The 24,043-nt window shown below is 36.7% G+C and overlaps 1 protein-coding gene and 1 non-coding gene across 2 annotated transcripts in view; one reads left to right on the top strand and one right to left on the bottom strand.

The window, feature by feature from the left end:
* LOC139693197 (phosphatase and actin regulator 4-B) overlaps window positions 1–24,043 on the bottom strand; it is a 103,875-nt gene that overhangs the window by 25,599 nt on the left and 54,233 nt on the right. Inside the window, exons 8-11 of the mRNA XM_071591299.1 lie at window positions 7,757–7,827; window positions 7,568–7,669; window positions 5,782–6,122; window positions 2,471–2,503 (exon numbers count right to left, since the gene is read on the bottom strand). Coding sequence (XP_071447400.1) covers window positions 2,471–2,503; window positions 5,782–6,122; window positions 7,568–7,669; window positions 7,757–7,827 — 547 coding nt within the window. The remainder of the gene's footprint in view (window positions 1–2,470; window positions 2,504–5,781; window positions 6,123–7,567; window positions 7,670–7,756; window positions 7,828–24,043) is intronic.
* Window positions 10,462–10,537, top strand: TRNAA-CGC (transfer RNA alanine (anticodon CGC)). Its single transcript has one exon. It is a non-coding gene; the product is annotated as a tRNA-Ala (tRNA).

The following is a 24,043-nucleotide window of genomic DNA, read 5'->3' on the forward strand; positions in this document are numbered from 1 at the left end:
AATTACAAGGGAAAATTATAAATAATCATATAAAAGGGTTGGTTTTCAATGAAGTAAAATTTAAAAATTCACAGTACACTAACAAACCACGGTATTAGACCGTCATTTCAATTCTGGTTTACTGGTTTATGTAATTACAAGGGAAAATCATAAATAATCATATAAAAGGGTTGGTTTAAATGAAATGGACATTTAGATATTAGAAATAAATGATTTAACTACCGCAAAAGACCTAAACAATATGGACATCACATAAACAGATATTCCGGTTATTAGTTTTCAAGAACACATTAAAATCAATGATTAATACACATGTTTACAATACATAAACGAATTTTCCCACGTGATCAAAGTCTCACGTGAGAAATTCAACATTGAATATGCAAAGAATAGAGTGTCCATCCAAAATATTAAGTTAAACAACTATTCCCCGCAAAGGAGACGACTGGATTGGGATGATTTGTGGTGGGAAAAATGGGGAGAGGTCTTGGGAAGGCAAGACGACATGTGTCCGTCGTCAAGATGTTTCCGAGAGGGTAGAAAGGAGGTTTGACGATGAGGAATGTTGCCCATTAACAACACAACTGTGTGATGAAAACCTGCTATACACGGTCTATCTAATACACACCCTAACTGATACAATCTGGCCACAATGATGCTTGGACTAAAGCCCCACCGACTAGCTAGGCGCCAGTTGCCCTGAGAACCAATGAGATCCATCTGTGCTTGACAAATCGAGCTGTGCGTATGGTAGGACAGTTATACTATAGTGTCTGCTGTACTTTCTTGTTTTTACTGGGGGATCAGGATGGCACGGTGGCTATCGTACTGGCTTCCCACCCGGAGGGCCTGGGTTCAAATCCCAGTGGCGGTGTTGAATATTTTTCAGAGGTATCTTGATCCATACTTGAATTACTTTGTGGAGGGCACTTTGAGTGAGTACGCCGTCCGTCAGATGGGACGTTAAGCTACGGACCCCTTGGCACCTTTCTTTGATTAGAATAGGCTAATGCCGACGCCAGGTTTCTCTCCACCCTTCATCCTTTCCCCATTCCCTATGGCACAAATGGCCTCAGCTGTCGGTCGCCTCCCCTATATACTACTACTACTTGTTTTTAATACTATTTGTTGTCTGAAAATGGTAATGGACAATATCGAGCGTATTGAGTATCGAGCGTATTGAGTATATGGAGCGATTAAGCAACATATCAAGTTTTTGCGGTGATGTACGGTGGTAAAAGTTATCAAGAAATTACTACTGAAATGTACCGACAGCTGTTTTGACGGTGATAATGCTCTTTGAAGAAGTTTTCTGTGTATTCAACGTGGATTAAGCATTTTATTGGAGATGGAGGACAAGACATAAGGGGTGACACAAGGCCTGGATGACCTCCCTATCACCTGAGTTGACATTGCCAACATTGATCGTGACAGTGCAATGGTCCCTTGTCCTTCTTATCTAATCGTCATTATAATAAACTGTGATCCGAATCATGTCAGCTGATATGAACTGAATTTATAGTAAATTATCAACAGTGCACACACACACACTAATACTATTTCATTACCATGAATGACAAGATATGATTAGATGGATGGACATGGATGGATCCTTTGATGACACACACACACACACACCAATGAATGACACCATGACACAATGCACACCATTCAGAGCACATTATTCAGAGAGCACATTGATAAGTTCGCCGTTGTTTCTGGCTGAATTAATAAATTCAAATCACCTTTCTTCCTATGATCATCACAAACCTCCTCATTATTATTATCAATATTCTTAATAGATCTTCGCCCCTTTTTTGCGACAATTTCATAATATATTCCCGATATAAAATGCAATGAAATGTGATGATAATAATGATTGAGGGGACATTGTACGTGTCATATCACACTTTGGGGCACACGAGATGATAATAATATGTGTGTTGGAGAAGAGACAGACGATAAATAATAATAATAAAGCAAAGAAGAAACGAATAGATACAGAAAACTACTACTACTCATAATTAAATAAGAAGAACCTTAATAAGAACTGAACTGCCTTTTAAAATAAGAGGAGGAGGACTTCCAAAGGGGAGGGTGCTTTTTATTAAACAGTGGAAATGAATAAATGAAGAAGAAGAAGATGGAATATATGATAATAATAAGAAGAAGGCATAGATAGCCATTACTACGAATTGACAGAGAGAGTACTTGGAAGAAGGTATAGACAACAAAATCATTGATATGTGTATAGTCCAGCCAAATTAAATAAGAAGAACCTTAATAAGAACTGAACTGCCTTTAAATAAGAGGAGGACTTCCAAAGGGGAGGGTGCTTTATTATTAAACATGGGAAATAGTGCTTGTCAAAGCACTCATGTGGTTTCTATTCTATAAGTAGTACCCAGAATTGAACACGATTCTTCGCTCTGAGTGGATGTAATACACGTTTGGGATGTCATTTCCATACCTGATACGTATCCTGGGCCTCAGAGGAACACGCCTTCCAAATACGGAAAGCACGAAAGGAATTACAAAAAGAGATTACACTCAGGCAAGTCATAATAGGTACACATTCAAGTAAACACATCATGTAGCATTTCAAAACTTACATTTTATCAAAGATTAAACGTCAAATGCGTGTTTAAATAAAAAGATAAGCACACATAACAACGACATTAACTAAGCATTTTTCCCATAATTTCCTTCTTTTCCCACAATTTCCTTCACAATTTCTTTCTCTCGAGAGGTAATTGAAATACGTACCCAAAACCCAGTCGACACCTGGCCGGGAACCGTAATTGACAGTCAACGTACATGTATTCGAGTGATGAATATCATTACCCATCTCTCCACTTCTGACACAGAGTAACAAACGTAGGGACGGGGAGAGAATGAATGTATCAGAGTCATGAAACAGGACTGGTATGATCAACCAGTACTGGGATTAAAACAAGGAGTTTTGCTTTTGCCTCAAATGATTAGGAGCGATTGATTATTGCAATAACACCTTGCCCATTCGAGGCTAATACACCCAATAATTAAAAATGAGAGAAGTCAACACACTTATTGCTATTCCGTACATAACCCTCTTAGTGCAGCGGGCCGACATATCAGCTCTTGCGTAGGCTATTGTTTAAATCGTTGTAACTTATGGTTTTTTCTTTCATAATTTATGGTTTTTGTACTATCGATAGGGTGAATTCCATAGAATTGTATAACTAATTTTTTAATTTTTTATTAGCAATTTTAAATACTTTTCAAAAAGTATAATTCAATAAAATAAGCCCTTAGTACATGATAATTAAGGTATTATGGTAGGTAATAATTTTTAAAAATCATCCTCGTAATAATAATAGTTTACCAGTAAGTTCACCGAGGTAGGTGGTAATTAGCGTAATTTCGGGTTGAACAGGAAACGCGGCAAGAAATTTTGAAATGCCAATTTTGCTATTCATACCTTTTGGTCTGATAACAAGACGACCGTAATTTACTGATTCTTCACAGCTTAACCCTCTTAATGCAGCAGGCTGATATATCTGCTTTTGTATCCCTGGCAAAAAGTGCGGCGGGCCACTATATACCTTTTTAAACAATAGCCGAGAGTTTAAACATAGAAACCAATTTCTTAAACCTTTGATTAAATTAAATCGTAGATACTTTAATCATTTAAAGTCCTTATGCAATGAATTTAGCATTAACGTGAGCGTATTATAACAATTATTGTCCTAGTTTAACCCTTTTAGTGCAGCGGGCCGATTTATATCGGCTTTTGCATCCCTGGCAAAAAGTGCGGCGGGCCACTATATCGGCTCTTGCGTAGGCTATTGTTTAAATCGCTGTAACTTATGGTTTTTTCTTTCATAATTTATGGTTTTTGCGCTATCGATAGGGTGAATTCCATACAATTATATAACACATTTTTTAATTTTTTTTATTAGCAATTTAAAATGCTTTTCCGAAGTCTCGATTTGACTCAGTGAGATCAGCCTTTTCAACAAAATTGAACTATGCAGAGGCTGACAAAAAATATTTGCAATTCACTGGTTTTTCTTTTTATTTATTTATAATTTTTTCTACATGTCTTTTTGATTCTTTCTTATACTTAAATATTGTAGTTATATGAAAAAAATGTTTTCAAAAAAATATATTAGTGTTGTCTCTAAAAAATCGAAATATTATTGCTAAAAAAAAATATTCTTCATAATTTATAATACTGTAATAATTACATTTATTTCTCAGATGATTTAAATGTATAACATCATTAATAACTACAATATTTCATTTTAAAATAAAAAAAACTGCAAATGGATATCTAAACAAATAACTTCATAATGTTTTCTTTCCCTAAGGTGATACATTTTCTTAAATTACCCTTCGAACTTCTCACTAAGACCCCTGAAATCCTCGCCGCACTAAGAGGGTTAACTACAACCCACAACACTTATGAACAAAGCAAACATATAACAATGAATCCCAAAGAAACAGTGGTAAAGGCCACAAGAATAACTATCAACAGACTCATCCGCTAATGTGCATTTCAAGAGAAGATAGAATGGTCAACAAATCATTGTCTGATTAAACTTAAGTGATAATTGTTTTATTAATGACACAAAGGATATATTGTATTAACGATATGATTACACACTGATTCTCTGTGATGATATTAGTATATTAACCCTCTTAGTGCGGCGGGGATTCCAGGGGTACTTAGTGAGAAGTTCGAAGGGTAATTTAAGAAAATGTATCACCTCAGGGAAAGAAAACATTATGAAGTTATTTGTTTAGATATCCAAATGCAGTTTTTTTATTTTAAAATATAATATTGTAGTTAATAATGATGTAATACATTTACATCATCTGAAAAATAAATGTAATTATTGCAGTATTATAAATTTGAAGAATATTTTTTTAGCAATAATGATTTTTAGACACAAAACTAATATTCTTTTAAAAACATTTTTCAATTAAACTACGATATTGAAATATAATAAAGAATCAAAAAGACATGTAGAAAATATTATAAATAAATAAAAAGAAAAACCAGTGAATTGCAAATTTTCTTGTCAGCCTCTGCATGGTTCGATTTTGTTGAAAAGGCTGATCCCACTGAGTCAAAATGGGACTTTTCCCCTTTCCTTGAGACTGCGGCAATGTGCTTACAATCTAAAGTCAGAAAAAAACCAAGCTCTAATTCACAGAGAACTGCTGACAATGTAATCCAATACACAGGGCGCAATTGATTAGATACGATGGACGGCAAGAGAAACCAAAATTATTACAAAGCAGTGTTCTCATATCCATCGTCTCAACAAAGTCTGAATAAGCAGTTATATATCAACACCACCACACCATAACACATTCAAGAGATTACAGATGATCACAGATTAGTAACCTTTCAGTGGCTTTTCATAGCGGAAAGACCACTCAGAAAAAAAACGAGCAAACAATTAGGCTGAGCTTCCTGACATGTACAAAACTGAACGAAAAATTATGGTAAGAATTATACTTTTTTAAAAGCATTTAAAATTGCTAATAAAAAATTAAAAAATTAGTAATGTAATTCTATGGAATTCAACCTATCGATAGCACAAAAACCATAAATTATTTAAGAAAATACCATAAGTTACAACGATTTAAACAATAGCTTACGCAAGAGCCGATATATCGGCCCGCCGCACTAAGAGGGTTAATAATTAATCACATGCATAAATTTCAATAAATATCATGAACATAAGTAATCTAATGGTCATGTAAGATTCTAGAGTCTCTCAGACACACCTTCCGTTGTTGCTCCCGCTGACGTCCTGCCCCATACTGCTGCCTCCCCCTCCCATCTGCCGTTGCTGCGCTATGCACGACTGAGCAGTACAGGGCGGTGGGAGCTGCTGCTGCATCATGGGCGCCGGACCCATGCCGCCCGGGGCCGACGACTGCGGCGGTGGGGGCGGAGGAGGGGGAGGGGGCGGAGGTGGAGGGGGAGGCGGAGGGGAGTAACCACGGCCCAGCAGACCTCGACGCTTCTTGAGGGCGCTCTTCAGCGGCACGGCGTACGGTTTCGGCTCCTTGGCCAGGATCTCCTCGACGCGGGATGTGTCTATCGCCGGGTCCGGACGGGAAACCTTACAAGACGCAACGGAAACGCAAGGGAATGGTATTAGCCAAGAAAAACAACCATGCGTAACATACAAATAGTACCGTAAGTAAAGGGAAGGCATTCAAAACTTAACTTATAACTAAACTAGAGTTAAATCTAACTAAACTAGGGTTAAATTAGACTAAAGCAGAGTGTTCCTTATGCCCAGAGGTCTATTTAAACGTCAGGGAAAGTTAATTTAAAAAGTTTGTGCAAACGCAAACCGTATTAGAGTTCAAAATTGTCAGGATAAAGATTCTTGGGAGACATGCTATGCACGTTTTGAAATATAATTAATTCAATTTACTACCGGATAACAGTTTAAAAAAAAACCAAGTTTAAATGCACAAAAAATGTTATATAAAGGCTTCCGCAATACTGTAAATTCTAATTTTATTACATCAGGGAATTGTTGATCCTTGAGCATATATTTCATTTATTTATTTTACAAGGGAGGAATATATATATATATGTATACATATATAAAAAATGTATATATATATATATATATATATATATATATATATATATACACACACACACACACACACACACGTACAGAAATATACGTACATATATAAGATACATACGTAATGTATATATAATGTGTATATATATATATATATATATATATATATATATATATATATATATATATATATATATATATATATATATATATATATATATATATATGTATATATATATATATATATATATATATATATATATATATATGTATATATATATATATATATATATATATATATATATATATATATATATATATATATATATATATATATATATATATATATATATATATATATATATATATATATAAAATATATATATATATATATAAAATATATATATATATATATATATATATATATATATATATATAATATCTTCGAAATGGAACGCTCTTCGGCGACACACAAAATATAAAAACACAGATGTAGATTTTTAGAATATAGAGACACAAAGAAAGGACACTCACAATTTGTTATTTTACGTTTCGACAGCACGGCTGTTGTCTTCAGAATCAGATTCTGAAGACGACAGCCGTGCTGTCGAAACGTAAAATAACAAATTGTGAGTGTCCTTTCTTTGTGTCTCTATATTCTAAAAATCTACATCTATGTTTTTATATATTTGTGTATATTTATATATATATATATATATATATATATATATATATATATATATATATATACACAAATATATATATATATATACATACAAATATATATATATATACAAATATATATATATACAAATATATATATATACAAATATATATATATATATATATATATATATATATATATATATCATTTATATATGCATATATACACATATGCACATATGTATATATAAATACATAAATGGCCACGTGTGCGCCATGCATTGTTCACCATCCCTCACCTTGAGCCTGACCCAGCCCCGTCCGTCGTCGCCCTCGCTCCCCTCGTCCCCCTCGTCGTCCTCTTCCTCCTCCTCGTCCACCTCCAGTTCCCCCTCGTCGCCCTCCCCAACACCTTCCCCACCCTCTCCCTCCCCCTCGCTCCCCTCCTCGCCCTCTCCCTGCTCCCCCTCACCTCCCTCCCCCCTCACCCGCGCCTCCACTCCGCCCCCATCCTCTCCTCCCCCATCGCCCCTCCCGTCCTTGCTCTCACCATCGCCATCTGCAACGGGAAAACAACCATACAAAATAAGGACCAAACATAACAAAGAGGCTGTTAAAAATGTGTGACCCTTTGCTCAAGGGTCACCAAATCAGATGGCCTATTTGAAACACGGTACAGTTAAGGGCACAACACACACTTTGGGCGTTTGTAAGAGAAGTATGCTCTTAAGCGTCTCGTTTGTGGTGGATGGAAACACTACAGTCCAGATATCCACGGGGAAATATGGCTATAGGTCACCAAATTATCATTCACCAATTACCAATGTGTTCACCGACATGAAATCAGTGTGGGCAGTGTCAATTAACTCCTGCTGCAGATAGTAGTCACCTGAACATTGCGATATGACCCAAGAAAATGAACTCGTGAGGTCATATTGAGAGAGAAATCGTTGAACACACATATGATGTCAACACCTCACTCAAAGACCTGCTGTCGGCAATTGGTTCAATGGAAGAATGCCAATAAATTCAGGTAAGCACTACAGGTAATGTTCTTTTGACTGTGCCTAACAGGATTCCTCTAATGCTAATACATTCCACAGGAAAAATTCCGACAGCGGGCACTTTCTCCCCAAGCCTTGTTTGTTATATGTCATTTCATGTCATTCCTCAGTCAGTCAGCTTATACGGAAGCAATCACCTCGAGAAAACATATCCAGAGAGCTATGAATATCAAGGGTTAGTTTTCCAGAAACGCTCCAGGTATTTCACAAAAGCAAAAGAATAATTTGATGGAAATCCATGGGTATAATGATGTCTGAAGCTTATTTCTCCAAATGAGAATTTCTCCAATTACTTGTAAAGATGGGAAAAGTTCTTGTACAACTCTGAGAGACAATGCTATTAACACATTTGTGATATTAATTGCCTTAAACACATTGGAAAGATATCAATAAATAAACATAAAACGATGTATGATAAGAGCATATATACAGAACTCTGATAGAATTTTCAATTACGGCAATTTCTCCATTTAATTCACGTGTTATCTTGTCTTTGGTAGCTATATTTATATGCATTATTTCAAAATGGAGCGCTCTTCGGCAATGCATAAATATATAATAATCACTTACATAGATTTTAAAAATATAGACACACACACACATGTAGTTTTGATGGCAAACAGCCGTCATTATCAGAATCAAGTGTCCTTTCATTTTGTTTCTATGTTTTTAAATCTAAACCAGTGTTTTTAAGTATATATATGCATGCAAATCACCACATATATACATATATATATATATGTATATATATGTATATATGTAGTAGTAGTAGTTTTGAGGGGAGGCGACCGACAGCTAAGGTCATTTGCGCCATAGGGGATGGATAGGAAAGGATGAAGGGTGGAGAGAAACCCGGCGTCGGCATTAGCCTACTCTTTACGAAAGGCGCCAAGGGGTCCGCAGTTTAACGTCCCATCCGACGGACGGCGTACTCACTCAAAGTGCCCTCCACAAAGCACCTCAAGTAGGGATCGAGATACCTCTGAAAAATATTCAACACCGCCGGGATTTGAACCCGCGCCCTCATGGTGGGAAGCCAGTACGTTAGCCCCCGCACCATCTCGATCATATATGTATATATGTATACATATATATATATATATATATATATATATATATATATATATATATATATATATATATATATATATATATATATATGTGTGTATATATGTATACATATATATATATATATATATATATATATATATATATATGTGTGTATATATGTATACATATATATATATATATATATATATATATATATATATATATATATATATATATATATATATACACATATATACATATATACACATATACACATATATACATATGTATATATATATATATATATATATATATATACTCATATATACAGAAACATATATAAGGAAAAGGGATAGGAACACGTATAAAGGACGAACACAATAGGAGGAGATATTTTTACTCTTGTGATCCGTTCGATTCCGCCTTCCCCACCTCTATTGTGTTCGTCCTTTATACGTGTTCCTATCCCTTTTATGTTTCTGTATATATGAGTATTTATTCGCCGTTTGGCGGGATTTCGTAGTAGTAATAGTTTTGAGGGGAGGCGACCGACAGCTAAGGTCATTTGCGCCATAGGGGAAGGACAGGAAAGGATGAAGGGTGGAGAGAAACCCGGCGTCGGCATTAGCCTACTCTTTACGAAAGGCGCCAAGGGGTCCGCGGCTTAACGTCCCATCCGACGGACGGCGTACTCACTCAAAGTGCCCTCCACAAAGCACCTCAAGTAGGGATCGAGACACCTCTGAAAAATATTCAACACCGCCGGGATTTGAACCCGCGCCCTCAGGGTGGGAAGCCAGTACGTTAGCCCCCGCACCATCTTGATCACCCCGGGATTTCGTGTTTGAATGTGTATTTGGCCAATGTGGCTCATCTCTTTCTTCTGGCTATGCGTGCCACGAAACGCACTGTTCTTTTCCTGTATGATGTTGTATGAATTCTAACCACTATCCTTTCCTCTTGTGTATTGTCTATTTCTCCTTTGGTGGGTGAAACAGCCCCCTGACGCCATCTCTTGGCTAAAGAATCGGGGCGCTTGGCGACTTATAAGACCCACGGATCTCAGGGTAAATTACGTATCCTCGATAGCTCAAGTGGTTAAGAGCATCCGCCCCGCAAGTGGAAAGATCCGGTGTTCGAGTCCCGGTTGAGGAGATATTTTTACTCTTGTGATCCGTTCGATTCCGCCTTCCCCACCTCTATTGTGTTCGTCCTTTATATGTGTTCCTATCCCTTTTCCTTATATATGTTTCTGTATATATGAGTATTTATTCGCCGTTTGGCGGGATTTCGTGTTTGAATATATATATATAATATATATATATATATATATATATATATATATATATATATATATATATATGTGTGTGGGTCACGGTAGTCCAGTGGGTAGAGCGTTGGACTACTGACCAGAGGGTCATGGGTTCAATTCCTGGGCAAGCCACTCTGGGCACCTGCAGCTCCACCCGAGCTATGTCACTTTTAAGTCACTAGATCTTCCTGGGAAACCACAACCGGCACAGGGAAAGGAACTGGCCCCCACTATTACCCTGCTAATGTGTGAATTTCACATGCCGTCGGGCTTAGTACTGGATAATAATAATAATAATACTTTATTCATTTTAAAAATGGTACAACCATATTAAATGTCGTCAATCATAATATTACTTAATATATAAACATAAGTTCTTAAATGTGATGAAGATTGTCACAAAAGAATTAATCCAATGAGTAAAGTGGGTGAGCAAGTAACCAGGTATATACCCTATTCTTGAAACTCTGGATACCATCTGATTTCAACTGAATAGGCAGATAGTTATGTATTCCTATATTCACATTTAGAAATGTGTTGTAAGTTGATGACAATCTACAATAAGTAGTATTTAGATTCGATTTACCTCTTGTGGAATAGTTATGGAGGTTGGACCTTAATTGGTAAGTTTCTAGATTAACTTTCACATGAATCAGAGCCTTAAAGATATACAAACAAAATACAGTCATGATTCTATACCTAATAAAAAAAGGTTTGCAGGAATCACGTGGTGGTATATTAGCAAGAGAGCGAATAGCTCTCTTTTGCAGTAGCAAAATTTGTTTAACATGAGGGGAATGACCCCATAACTCAACACCATAATTCAAATGACATTGAAAGAAGGCATGGTAAAAGGTTAAACGATACTCATTTGAAATGATGAAGTTGAGCTTTCTTAACATATAAACAGCTTTACTAAGTTTATTACAGGTCTGACTGATGTGAGTCTCCCAATTAAGTTTTGTATCAATATAAATTCCTAGTATTTTAGCAGTTTCAATATCAGTTGTTTTTGATTTAAGACTGTACACAATATGCTGAGTTTTGTTAGTATTTAATTGTAAATGATTAACATCAAACCATTCCTTAGCCTGTTTTTGGGTAGCGCTAGATCGTAACTTTGCATCTTCTGGATGTTGACACTTTTGCACAAAAGTAGTGTCATCAGCATATAAAACAGATCTAGGTTTCATATTACAGGGCAAATCATTAATCATGATAATGAAAAGTACTGGGCCAAGCACAGAGCCCTGTGGTACACCACATTTTACTTTAAGAGCTGCAGACCGACAGCCATCAAGTTCAACCAATTGGTGGCGATCATCCAAATATGACTTCATTAGTTTCAGTGCAACTCCCTTAATACCATAATATTCTAGCTTTGTTAGTAATATTGAATGATTAACACAGTCGAAGGCCTTACTAAGATCACATAGTGTCACTGAGACTGATTCCTTTTCTTCAAATGCATTAATGACATAATTAACTATGGACTCTACTGCCAAAATTGTAGATTTCCCAGATCGAAAGCCGTACTGGGATTTGGAAAAGAGATTATTTAACTCAAAAAAATTACATATTTGATCTTTCATAATAGCTTCAAAAATTTTACCAAAAACGGGGACTATGGAAATGGGGCGGTAGTTAGCTAATGGATGAACTCTACCTAAATGAGCTTCAGGCGGACCACTGTGTTTATGGTTTTGATGGTTTATATGTATTTATTTATAAATACACATATACAGGGGTCGCACCCAAAAGTGGTAGGACTGATTTTCTCTGGCGCGAACGGAGTGGTGGAGGGGGGTCTGCCTGGCAGGGTAAGGTGGAGGGGGCTCTTAGCAACAGACCAACACCAACCTCAGTCGCCTGCGGGCTGTCGTTGAGTGAGGACACCGTTTTTATTGAAGCAAGTTTTTTGTTCGCGTCGAAAAACAAAATGAATCTGAATTTAGAGCAACGTTATTCCGTGTAGTTTTGTGCGAAACTCGGGAAGACGGCAACTGAGACCCTCTATATGATCAAGCAGGCTTATGGGGACACGGCCTTAAGCTGTTCCACAGTATTTGAGTGGCACAAGTTGTTTAAAGAGCATAGGGAGCTCGTTGAAGACGACCATCGCTCCGGACGGCCGTCGACGGCAAGAACCGACACGAATGTGAGGACTGCTGAACACAGACCGACGCTTAACCAGTGAAGAAATTGCAGACCAGTTGGGTCTGTCTGCATCCAACGTCCAACGCATTATTTCATAGGATTTGGCCATGTGCAAGGTGTGCGCCAAGATGGTACCAAAAATTCTGAGTGTTGACCGACAGCTCCTGGCCAAATACGGCGTTGCCACGTTGCCGCACCCGCCCTATTCTTCCGATCTGGCACGACTGGACTTCTTCTTCTTCCTCCTGATGAAAAGACAGCTCAAGGGACGACGTTTTGACTTGATAAAGGCCGTTCAGGAGGCTTCGACGAGGGTCATCAACGGCATCCCCAAAGAAAATTTCCAGCGGGTGTACAGGGAATGGGAGCAACGTTGTACTAAGTGTGTAGCAGCTCAAGGAGCATACTTTGAAGATTATTAAGTCGATGAAAGTATATCATAAATAAAATTCTTGTACAAAAATCAGTCCTACCACTTTTGGGTGCGACCCTGTATATACATACATATTCATTCACATGGAAATAGATATGAGGAAAAGGGATAGGAACACATATATAAACCATAAACACAGAAGTACTCAACCCTGGAAGGTCAGTTTGGTATGGGTGACGGTAGAGTTCCCCCTGCACTAAGCCCTATACGGCATGTGAACTTCACACATTATAGGCATGGTATTAAGGGGAGCCAGTTCCTTAATAGTACACTGTACCGGTTATGGTTTCCCGGAAAGACATCTGCTTTACACTGTTAAGAATCACATAGCTTGGGTGGAGTTGTCAGTGCCACCAGAGGGGCTTACTGCCCGGGAATCGAACCCGGGACCTTCTGGTCAGTAGTCCAATCCTCTATCCCCTGGACTACCCCGACCCAAGGCGATATATATATGTATATATATACGCTTAAACATAAATATAGACACACACATACATTTCCATACAGTCTACTAACAGTATGTTCAACACAAAACCAGCTGATTAAACGGAAAACAGTCTAATCAAAGATGCCATTAAACGGGAAAAAGCACCTTCCCAATTCAATCACTCACCATTAAGGCACAATTACTCCATTTCATCAGACTTAACGTGAGATTTAACCCCATTTCGCACGCCAATATCCAACTAATTCGCAAAACACACTACATGAATCAAAAAAACCAATATTTTTAAAAGGATATCACTCTGTCAGGCCCATATATTCTATTTAAAATTTAAAAACAAGTATGAAAGTAACTTTACCTTGTTTATTTAAGCACACTGTCTGTTTTTAATGCTATAAATAATGCTTATTCTTGGAGATTACAAGTTTAAACACCCAATGCTTAGATAGGTTTAAACTGCTGTAACACTGGAATACTTATTGTGGATTAGATGTATGTTTTCCGGAAATATTAACGACGCTTAGATATATTTCTCACCGAGAGTCTGAAGGCGGTCGAGAGGGGTTTATTACGTTGAGTGACAGTGAGAAGATAGGTTTATTTAAGGGAAATTATGAGTGTTGGAGCAGGAGGATGTAAACAGGAAATGGCTGACTCATACTCACATATCTGGGTTCTCTTGTGGTGAATGAGGAACAAATTATATCTGGAACAGTCACACTCTTTCATCAACACTTAAAACTCAGACAGCACACAGACACAAGTAAGTCAAACATGATTCCAAGTCTAATAACATTTAAACTCGCATATTAAAGAACGGTAACACTTCATTTCACACCGTTCCAGTTGCTATTTCCCTGTGTAGAACCTTGCAAACTGATTTTACGAAACAGATTCGCATTCATGGTAACGGAATAACCTGACTACATATAAATTAGGAATGGCTTAACGATAGCTATCATTTAAACAAGCATTTTTAATGTTACGACTGCCTGAACTAAAAATTTGCCATGCTTTCCATAACTCTCAACTTATTATAAACATAATAAGGAATTAAACAACACTGCCAAAGGTAAGCTTGCCCTGTTTCGTGTTAAGTGTTTCCCAAATACACCTGTTGCAATTATATTTACACTATTTTCGCAAGGGTACATTCATTTATCGCTTCATCATTTTGCAAATACTTTTCCAAGATATCAAATTTAGTTATCTATGGACTGAATGGCTATTGGTGCAATTCAATTTGTTTTAATAAATATTCTAAAGCATAGATATTCAAGAAACACAGATTATCGAGATGTGTGTATGATATACTCTTGATACTAAAGACGAAAAGTGTTTTGCAGTCAACTATTGTCATCCAAATAAATAAATTCAAAGAACACCTCGAGGCATTTTAAACTTATCAAGTTTCAAGTTTCCGCCGTGAAGCATATCAAAGCTTAATGAAATACGTATTCAGTTAACTCTATGACTTATCATAATTTTGATCCCCTAGGAATTGAATTACACATTTAAGCATAATTGAGAATTTACGATATCTCTGCTGAATTACAAACCCAAACTACTTAAAACTGAACTAAACCAGGTCTGCCCAAAGTATACCCTTACTGGTGCAATCTGATGGCAATGACGTGGACTATATAGCCTCCCCGCCAATTGGCTAGTCGCTAGTTGCCCTGAGATACCCAATGAGGACCCATCAGTGTGCTTTGGGGGATCCTAGAGCTGTGCCTACGGTATGTGCCAGTTATGTCATAGTTTCTGTTGTCCTTTCTTGTTTTTAATACTGTTTGTCGTCTGAAAATGGATATTGACCAAATAACAGAGGAACGAATCAACATATCAAGGTTATTGGTTGAAGTTCGGTGGTAAAAGTTATCAGGAAATTAACACTGAAATGTCCTGACAGCTGTTCATACTGTGATAATCCTTTCTGAAGTTAAAACATCCATTTTCAAGCGGACTAAGCCTTTCAAAGAATGACCGACAAGACCCCAAGACATGATGATGCAAGGCATTGATCGTGTTAGGGCCCTCGTCTTAACCGAACGTCGGAAAACTGTGATCTGAATTATATCAGCTGATATGAACTGAATTAATAGTATATTATCAACAGTGCACACAAAATTACTATTTCATTACCATGAATGACACAATGATTGGATGGATGGACATGAATGGAGCTGTTTATGCGGTGATAATGCTTTCTGAAGAAGAAAACATCCAAGTTTTCAAAGTGGATTTGAGCATTTTATTGAAGATGGCCGAGACAAGACGCCAAGACGGATTAAAATGCAAAGGCCTTTATAAAGACCTTCCTATTCCCATCACTTACTGTGTTTGACGTTGATACAACATTGATCGTGTGTGCAATGGTCCCTTGTCCTTCTTATCTAATCGTCATTATAATAAACTGTTATTCTAATGATGTCAGCTGATGAAGATTGAACTGAATTAAGAGTAAATTATCGACAGTGCCCACACACTACTAGTACTATTTTATTACCATTGAATGACACGATATGATTGGATGGATGGACATGGATGGATCCTTGATGACACACACACACACACACACCAATGAATGACAGCATGACACAATGCACACCATTCAGAGCACATTATACCAGAGAGCACATTGATATATGTTCGCCGTTGTTTCTGGCAATTAATAAATTCAAATCACCGCATTGATCCTATGATCATCACAATCCTCCTCCTTATTAATATTATTATTCTTAAAATAGATCTTTGCCCCTTTTTGCGACTTTTTCCAATATATATACTCCCGATATAAAATGCATTGAAATATGATGATAATGATTGGGGGGACTGTACGTGTCATATCACTTTGGGGGCACACGAGATGATGATAATATGTTTGTTGGAGAAGAGACAGACAATAAATAATAATAATAAAGCAAAGAAGAAACGACGATATAGAAAACTACTCCTAAATTAAATAAGAAGAACCTTGATAAGAACTGAACTGCCTTTAAATAAGAGGAGGAGGACTTCCAAAGGGGATGGTGCTTTATTATCAAACAGTAGAAATGAACATAAGATGAAGAAGAAGATGGAATATATAATAATAAGAAGAAGGCATAGATAGCCATTACTACAAATTGACAGAGAAGAGTACTTTGAAGAAGGTAAAGACAACAAAATCATTGACATGTAGACCCTAAATTTACATCTAAAAAACTAAACAGACCTCGTAAGACAGTATTCACTCTATTGCCAGCTGTCAGTGACTGGTTCACTCAAAGGAAATCAAAAAATTCAGGCACGTAACCTAAGCTGTCAAACTACATCAAATTGTGCCATTCTAGTACCAATACTTTGTTTAGGATAAATTCTAACATCTGGCACCATTTCAACAGGCTTCAAATCACCAAGTTTACACTGAAGTTAATATTCAAAATATTCAACACTGCCACCGGGATTTGAACCCAGGCCCTCTGGGTGGGAAGCCAGTATGATAGCCACCCCGCCATCTAGATCCCCAGGAAACACTTATATATCAATTATAATAATAGCAGCTCTTATCGATCAAACTCAGCATATATCAACATTGATATATATAACAACCTTGGCCATTTTGAAGGTTTTTTGTGACTGCTTACTAGATACCTTTCAAAAGGGTGAAACTCTTCTGAAATCAGTGCCCCGAACGTTTCCTAGTGATTCTATTTCCTTGCCTGGTTAGTTGAAACCTTCTCCTGTTAGACTTATCTCCGTTTAGCATTTACTATACTTATATAAGCCACATAATATTAATAATATCATCATTATAGTATATTATAATACAGTTACATCTGTTGGGTGGTACTCTAATACAGAAAAAGAAGAATTGAACCTAGTAAAAGTATTATTGTTATTCAAAATACATATATAATGTCCGAAAGTCTAAATAACACACTTATATATCGATAAAAACATCAGCTCTTATCGATTGCAATCTGCATACTTGCACATTTATACATCTCTCGGCCATTTTGAAGGTTGTCATGACTGTTTACTAGATGCCTATAGCTTAAAAAAGGACACCAATTATGACCTCAAGTGAAACTCTGATATAATGGTGTATTCAAATTGAAATTTGCAGAAAAGGAAGAGGAAGAATTGAATCTAGTAAAAGTATTATTGTGAGAGGATTAGATAAAGGATTGAGATACCACTGAAAAATATTCGACACTGCCGCTGGGATATGAACCCGAGCCCTCCAGGTGGGAAGCCAGTACGATAGCCACAGCAGCAATCCTGATCCCCAGTAAGTCTTTAATAGAAAAATAAGACCAAAGAGGTATATATGTCGTCATCCCCTTCTAGAAGTACTAAGACTCCCCCTGAGGAACCTCACACATTTATGCCAGCATTTTGGGAATATGAAAAAGTCACACAGGGGGGAACTCTATACGAATAAGGAAGAGGAGGATTGTGATGATCATAGGATCAAAGGTGATTTGAATTAATTGCCAGAAACAACGGTGAACATATCAATGTGCTCTCTGAATAATGTGTGCTCTGAATTGGTGTGCATTGTGTCATGGTGTCATTCATTGGTGTGTGTGTGTGTTATCAAGGATCCATCCATGTCCATCCATCCAATCATATCGTGTCATTCAATGGTAATCAAATAGTACATAGTAGTGTGTGGGCACTGTCGATAATTTACTATAAATTCAGTTCTACACTATTCATCAGCTGACATCATTCGGATCACAGTTATTATTATAATGACGATTAGATAAGAAGAAGGACAAGGGACCATTGCACACACGATCAATGTTGTATCAATGTCAAACACAGGGGATGGGAATAGGAAGGTCTTTATAAAGGCCTTGCTTCATCAAACGTGGCACCTTGTCTCGGCCATTTGCATAACATTCTATTGTTGCTTCTTTGCTTTATAATAGTGTCTCTTCCAAACATCTTGTCCCCAGTGATATACAATATCCCCAATTATCACATTTCATTGCATTTCATTGGGAATATATAGGGAATAAGTCGCAAAATGGGGCAAAGATCTATTTTAAGAATAATAATAATAAGGAAGAGGAGGATTGTGATGATCATAGGATCAATTGGGTGATTTGAGTTTATTAATTATACAGAAACAACGGCAAACATATATCAATGTGCTCTCTGAATAATGTGCTCTGAATTGGTGTGCATTGTGTCATGGTGTCATTCATTGGTGTATATGTGTGTGTGGGTGTCATCAAAGGATCCATCCATCTCTCCATCCATCCAATCATATCGTGTCATTCAATGGTAATAAAATAGTACTAGTAGTGTGTGGGCACTGTCGATAATTTACTATAAATTCAGTTCTCTATTCAACTGATATCATTCGGATCACAGTTATTATTATAATGACGATTAGATAAGAAGAAGGACAAGGGACCATTGCACTGTCACGATCAATGTTGTATCAACGTCAAACACAGTAAGTGATGGGAATGGGAAGGTCTTTATAAAGGCCTTTTGCATCTTAATCCGTCTTGGCGTCTTGTCTGTCTCTTCTCCACACATATTATTGTCATCTCGTGTGTGCCCCAAAGTGATATGACACGTACAATGTCCCCCCCAATCATCATTATCATCAGATTTAATTGCATTTTATACGGGGAATATATATTTGAAAAAGTCCCAGAAATGGGCAAAGATCTATTAAGAAAAATAATAATAAGGAAAAGGATTGTGATGGTCATACAATCAAAGGTGATTTGAGTTTATTAATTATACAGAAACAACGGCGAACATATCAATGTGCTCTCTGATATAATGTGCTCTGAATTGGTGTGCATTGTGTCATGGTGTCATTCATTGGTGTGTGTGTGTGTGTCATCAAAGGATCCATCCATCTCTCCATCCATCCAATCATATCGTGTCATTCAATGGTAATAATAAAATAGTATTAGTGTGGGCACTGTTGATAATTGACTATAAATTCAGCACATCGGCTAATTTAATTTTGTACAATTAAAAACAGATTTGTTAGTTTATAATACCTATACTTACATATCCCACCATGTTTTTGTCTGTGCTTTTTTATTTTATGGAATTTTTGCATCAAAAAAGGTATTTACTGTCCTATCCTGTTCAATATATCTGCAAACTTATGAACTTTATTCTGTTTAAGAATTCATTCTACTATACAGATAGCAATGATTTTGTTGTCTATACCTTCTTCAAAGTACTCTCTCCGTCAATTCATAGTAATGGCTATCTATGCCTTCTCCTTATTACATATTCCATCTTCTTGTATTCATTTCCACTGTTTAATAATAAAGCACCCTCCTCCTTTGGAAGTCCTCCTCCTCTTATTTAAAGGCAGTTCGGTTCTTATTAAGGTTCTTCTTATTTAATCATCAGTTGTAGTAGTTTTCTATATCACAGTTTCTTCTTTGCTTTATTATTATTATTTATTGTTTCTCTTCTAGAGATATTGCAATGATTTTGTTGTCTATACCTTCTTCAAAGTACTTTCTCTGTCAATTCGTAGTAATGTCCATCTATGCCTTCTTCTTATTATTATTTATATATATATTCCATCTTCTTCTTCTTCTTATATTCATTTCCACTGTTTAATAATAAAAGCACCCTCCCCTTTGGAAGTCCTCCTCCTCTTATTCAAAGGCAGTTCAGTTCTTATTAAGGTTCTTCTTATTTAATTATCAGTAGCAGTAGTTTTCTACATCTATTTGTTTCTTCTTTGCTTTATTATTTATTTATTGTCTGTCTCTTCTCCACATATATTATTATCATCATCTCGTGTGACCCAAAGTGTGATATGACACGTACAATGTCCCCCAATTGTCACACATTTTAGCCCACACTACTTGGGTAGATCAGACCGCAAAGATAAAGAGACAAGGGAGAAATAGATTCCATTGTACAGATAACACACGCAAATACTCATTCTTTCCCTGGACTTAATCAGGAATCGTGATAAGATAAGATAAGGGAGAAATAGATTCTGCTATACCGACAGATAGATACAAATACTCATTTTTCCCAGAACAGAATCACAAATCATAATAGTAAGACACCGAATACACTCAAGAACTATTAAAAACATTGAATTTACAAGTCGGAAACATATTAAACAAAGCAAAGACATCAGGTATAGGTATTTATAGGTGTATGTGTATGTTAGTTGGTAGTTTGAGTGTTTGCATGTGTGTGTCGGGTGTAAGTGTTTCTGCATGAATGTATAATACCATGTTTTGTTAGCATATGGTATAAATTTGTGGCTTTTGCATGCGGTTTTTTATTTTCTAAATTACCAGCGGTGTCCTAACACCCCGCCACACGCCCTTCCAGTAGCTTCCTTAGGGTATTAAGTGGATGTAGACTTTATTGCAATTCATTGGGAATATATTGGATAAAGTCCCAAAAATGAAGCAAAGACCTATTAATAATCTAATAGGGAAGAGGATCATAGGATCAGTGGTGATTTGAGTTTATTAATAGCCAGAAACAATGGCGAACATATCACTGTGCTCTCTGAATAATGTGCTCTGAATGGTGTGTATTGTGTCATGGTGTCATTCATTAGTGTGTGTGTGTGTGTGTGTCATCAAGGATCCATCCATGTCCATCCATCCATCCAATAATATCGTGTCATTCAATGGTAATAAAATAGTATTAGTGTGTTGGAACTGTTGATAACTTACTATAAATTCAGTTCTACACTATTCATCAGCTATTATCATTTGGATCACAGTTTATTATAATGACGATTAGATAAGAAGAAGGACAAGGGACCATTGCACACACGATCAATGTTGTATCAACGTCAAACACAGGTGATGGGAATAGGAAGGTCTTCATAAAAGCCTTGCATCTTAATCCGTCTTGGCCTCTTGTCTCGGACATCTTCAATAAAACTCTTAATCCACTTTGAAAACTAGGATGTTTTCTTCATCAGAGCATTAACACGATCTCCATAACTGTCTACATCTCAGTAATTTCTTGATAATCTTTACCGCACTTCACCAAAAAACTCGATATGTTCCTCTGTCGCTACGAAATTTTGTCAATTTACATTTCCGACAGCATGACAACGACTTGAGCATAACAATGAGTGAATTACAAACCTAGTTATAATAATATCTGACCGATTAAACACATCAAACTCACCTATTCATAATTTTAAAAAATGTTCACGATATTATCTTTACGTTTACAACTGTCTAATGACTCTAACAAAATAACTTCAGCATTAAACAAGAGTGAATATTACCAACTTTAATCCTTAAACACACTATTATACCAAAGAGACATAACGGCAGTCGGGAAAAAGGGTTTAACCACCACCAAAGACAGCAAAGGCAATTCTGTCCCCTGGAAAGGTTAAGGCTTCAGTTTTCTGGAATTCCACTGATAGATTATCTTCCCACTGGTTAAACAATTACGGCACAACACTATTCTAACCTCCTGGACCAACTACAACGCAAGATACACAAATAAATCCCAGGCTTCCCCTGGAACAAAGCCATCTTTCAAGGTACAATGCCCGCCCACACACAACTGTCGTCACAACTGCGGAAACACATTAACTAAGGCACGTATAGCAGTGACAAAGGCCTTATTCGCCTGGTGTACCTCCATCACAATTCTATCTCTTCCCCAAGCTCAAAACATTCCTCGGTCGACGGAGATTATCTTCAAAACCAAAGAACTAACACCCTACAAAGTAGACGGGTGGTATTTTGCTCTGGCCTGAATAAATTCCTAATTATCTGAGACAGAATCGAGACATTAGAACAAGGACCAATTGGGAAAACGTTTACAAGGAGACTATATTATTAAAAACCATTAAATTTCACTCGAGTAAGCGGTTCATTTTGTATTCAACTCGAAGAACTGTTCATATAACCCTCGTAGCTACTAATACTAAGTTAAACTATGAATTTCATCAACAATACTACATTTGAAAACTCAATCAGAGCTCTTTCCATTTACTGAAACTCTCAGTATACGAGGGTAATCCCAGAAGTACCCGACCCAACAACGAAAACACAAATATTTCGGAAAAAAAATGTGTTTATAGTTAGACAATCTCATTTCAGCTCTATATAGACTTTCCCCAGTGATGTTCAATAAGTTCCATACCTTTTTATTATAATAAGAACTGTCTTACTCCTTAAAATAGCCATTAACTGCACTCGACATCACTTCTTCACGGTTGGAGAATCTTTGACGACCGAGCCATTTTTTTCAGGTTTGCCAACAGAAAATAATCCAAGGGAGCTCTAAATCTGGCGATAATAGGACGCATGAGGTAGCAATTCAAACTTTAAATTATGCATTTTGGCCATTGCAATAACGGATTTGTCAGCTGGTGCATACTATCTTGATGAAACAACACTTTCTTTTCAGACAAATACGGCCGCTTTTGCTTTATTTCTTTGCTCAAACATTGCAATAAGTTCGCATAATACTCTCCATTGATAGTTCTTCCTTTTTCTAAGATAGTCAATGAAAATTATCCCACGGGAATCTCAAAAAACTGATGCCATGACCTTGCCTGCAAATGAAATGGCCTTTGCCTTCTTTGGAGTCGTTTCTCCCTTTTGAATCCGTTGCTTTGATTGTTCTTTTGTCTCGGGTGTGAATTAATGGACCCATGTTTCATCCATGGTTATGTAACAGTGCTAAAATTCTGCTCTGTTTCTGTTAAATATTGCTAAACACTCTAAATTGAAACATCTTCACGACACTGGTTTCGCTTGAGTGTGGGCAAACGCGGCACCCATCTTGCAAACAGCTTTCTCATGTCCTAATTTTCAGTTAATATGCGATGTACCGCACTTTTTGAAATGCCTACTATGTCTGCTAGCTCGTGCACTTTCAGTCAACGATCATCCAGGATCACTTTGTGGATTTTCTCCACCGTTTCTATAAGTCGTCACACCTCATTTGGTCGAAAAGAAGTTACTTTCTAAAACTATAAAGCTTTTTTAAACAATAGCCCAGGGTTTAATCATACATAATCTAATTTATTCACAATTTTAAAATCGGTTTCAAGAGCCAATCCTAACATTTTAACCGTCCAAGATCTATTCAAAATAAATTAAGCACAAACAATAGTGAATTTTCAAAGAAACTGCGGGAGATGCCGCAACAGTAACTTTTTAACGGAGTCATCCGCTAATGTGCATTTCAATACAACAATTTCAGAGTGTAAAAATCATTCGCCTTGACTGGGATTCGAACCCAGATCCCTCAATATCCGGTCGAGTGCTTTAGCCACTTAAGCTACCGAGGCGTCCTCTTAAACTCTGAAAATTTTGGGGC

This window comes from Hetaerina americana, unplaced genomic scaffold (assembly GCF_022747635.1).
Source record: "Hetaerina americana unplaced genomic scaffold, ioHetAmer1.1.p SCAF_45, whole genome shotgun sequence".
Classification (NCBI taxonomy): domain Eukaryota; kingdom Metazoa; phylum Arthropoda; class Insecta; order Odonata; family Calopterygidae; genus Hetaerina; species Hetaerina americana.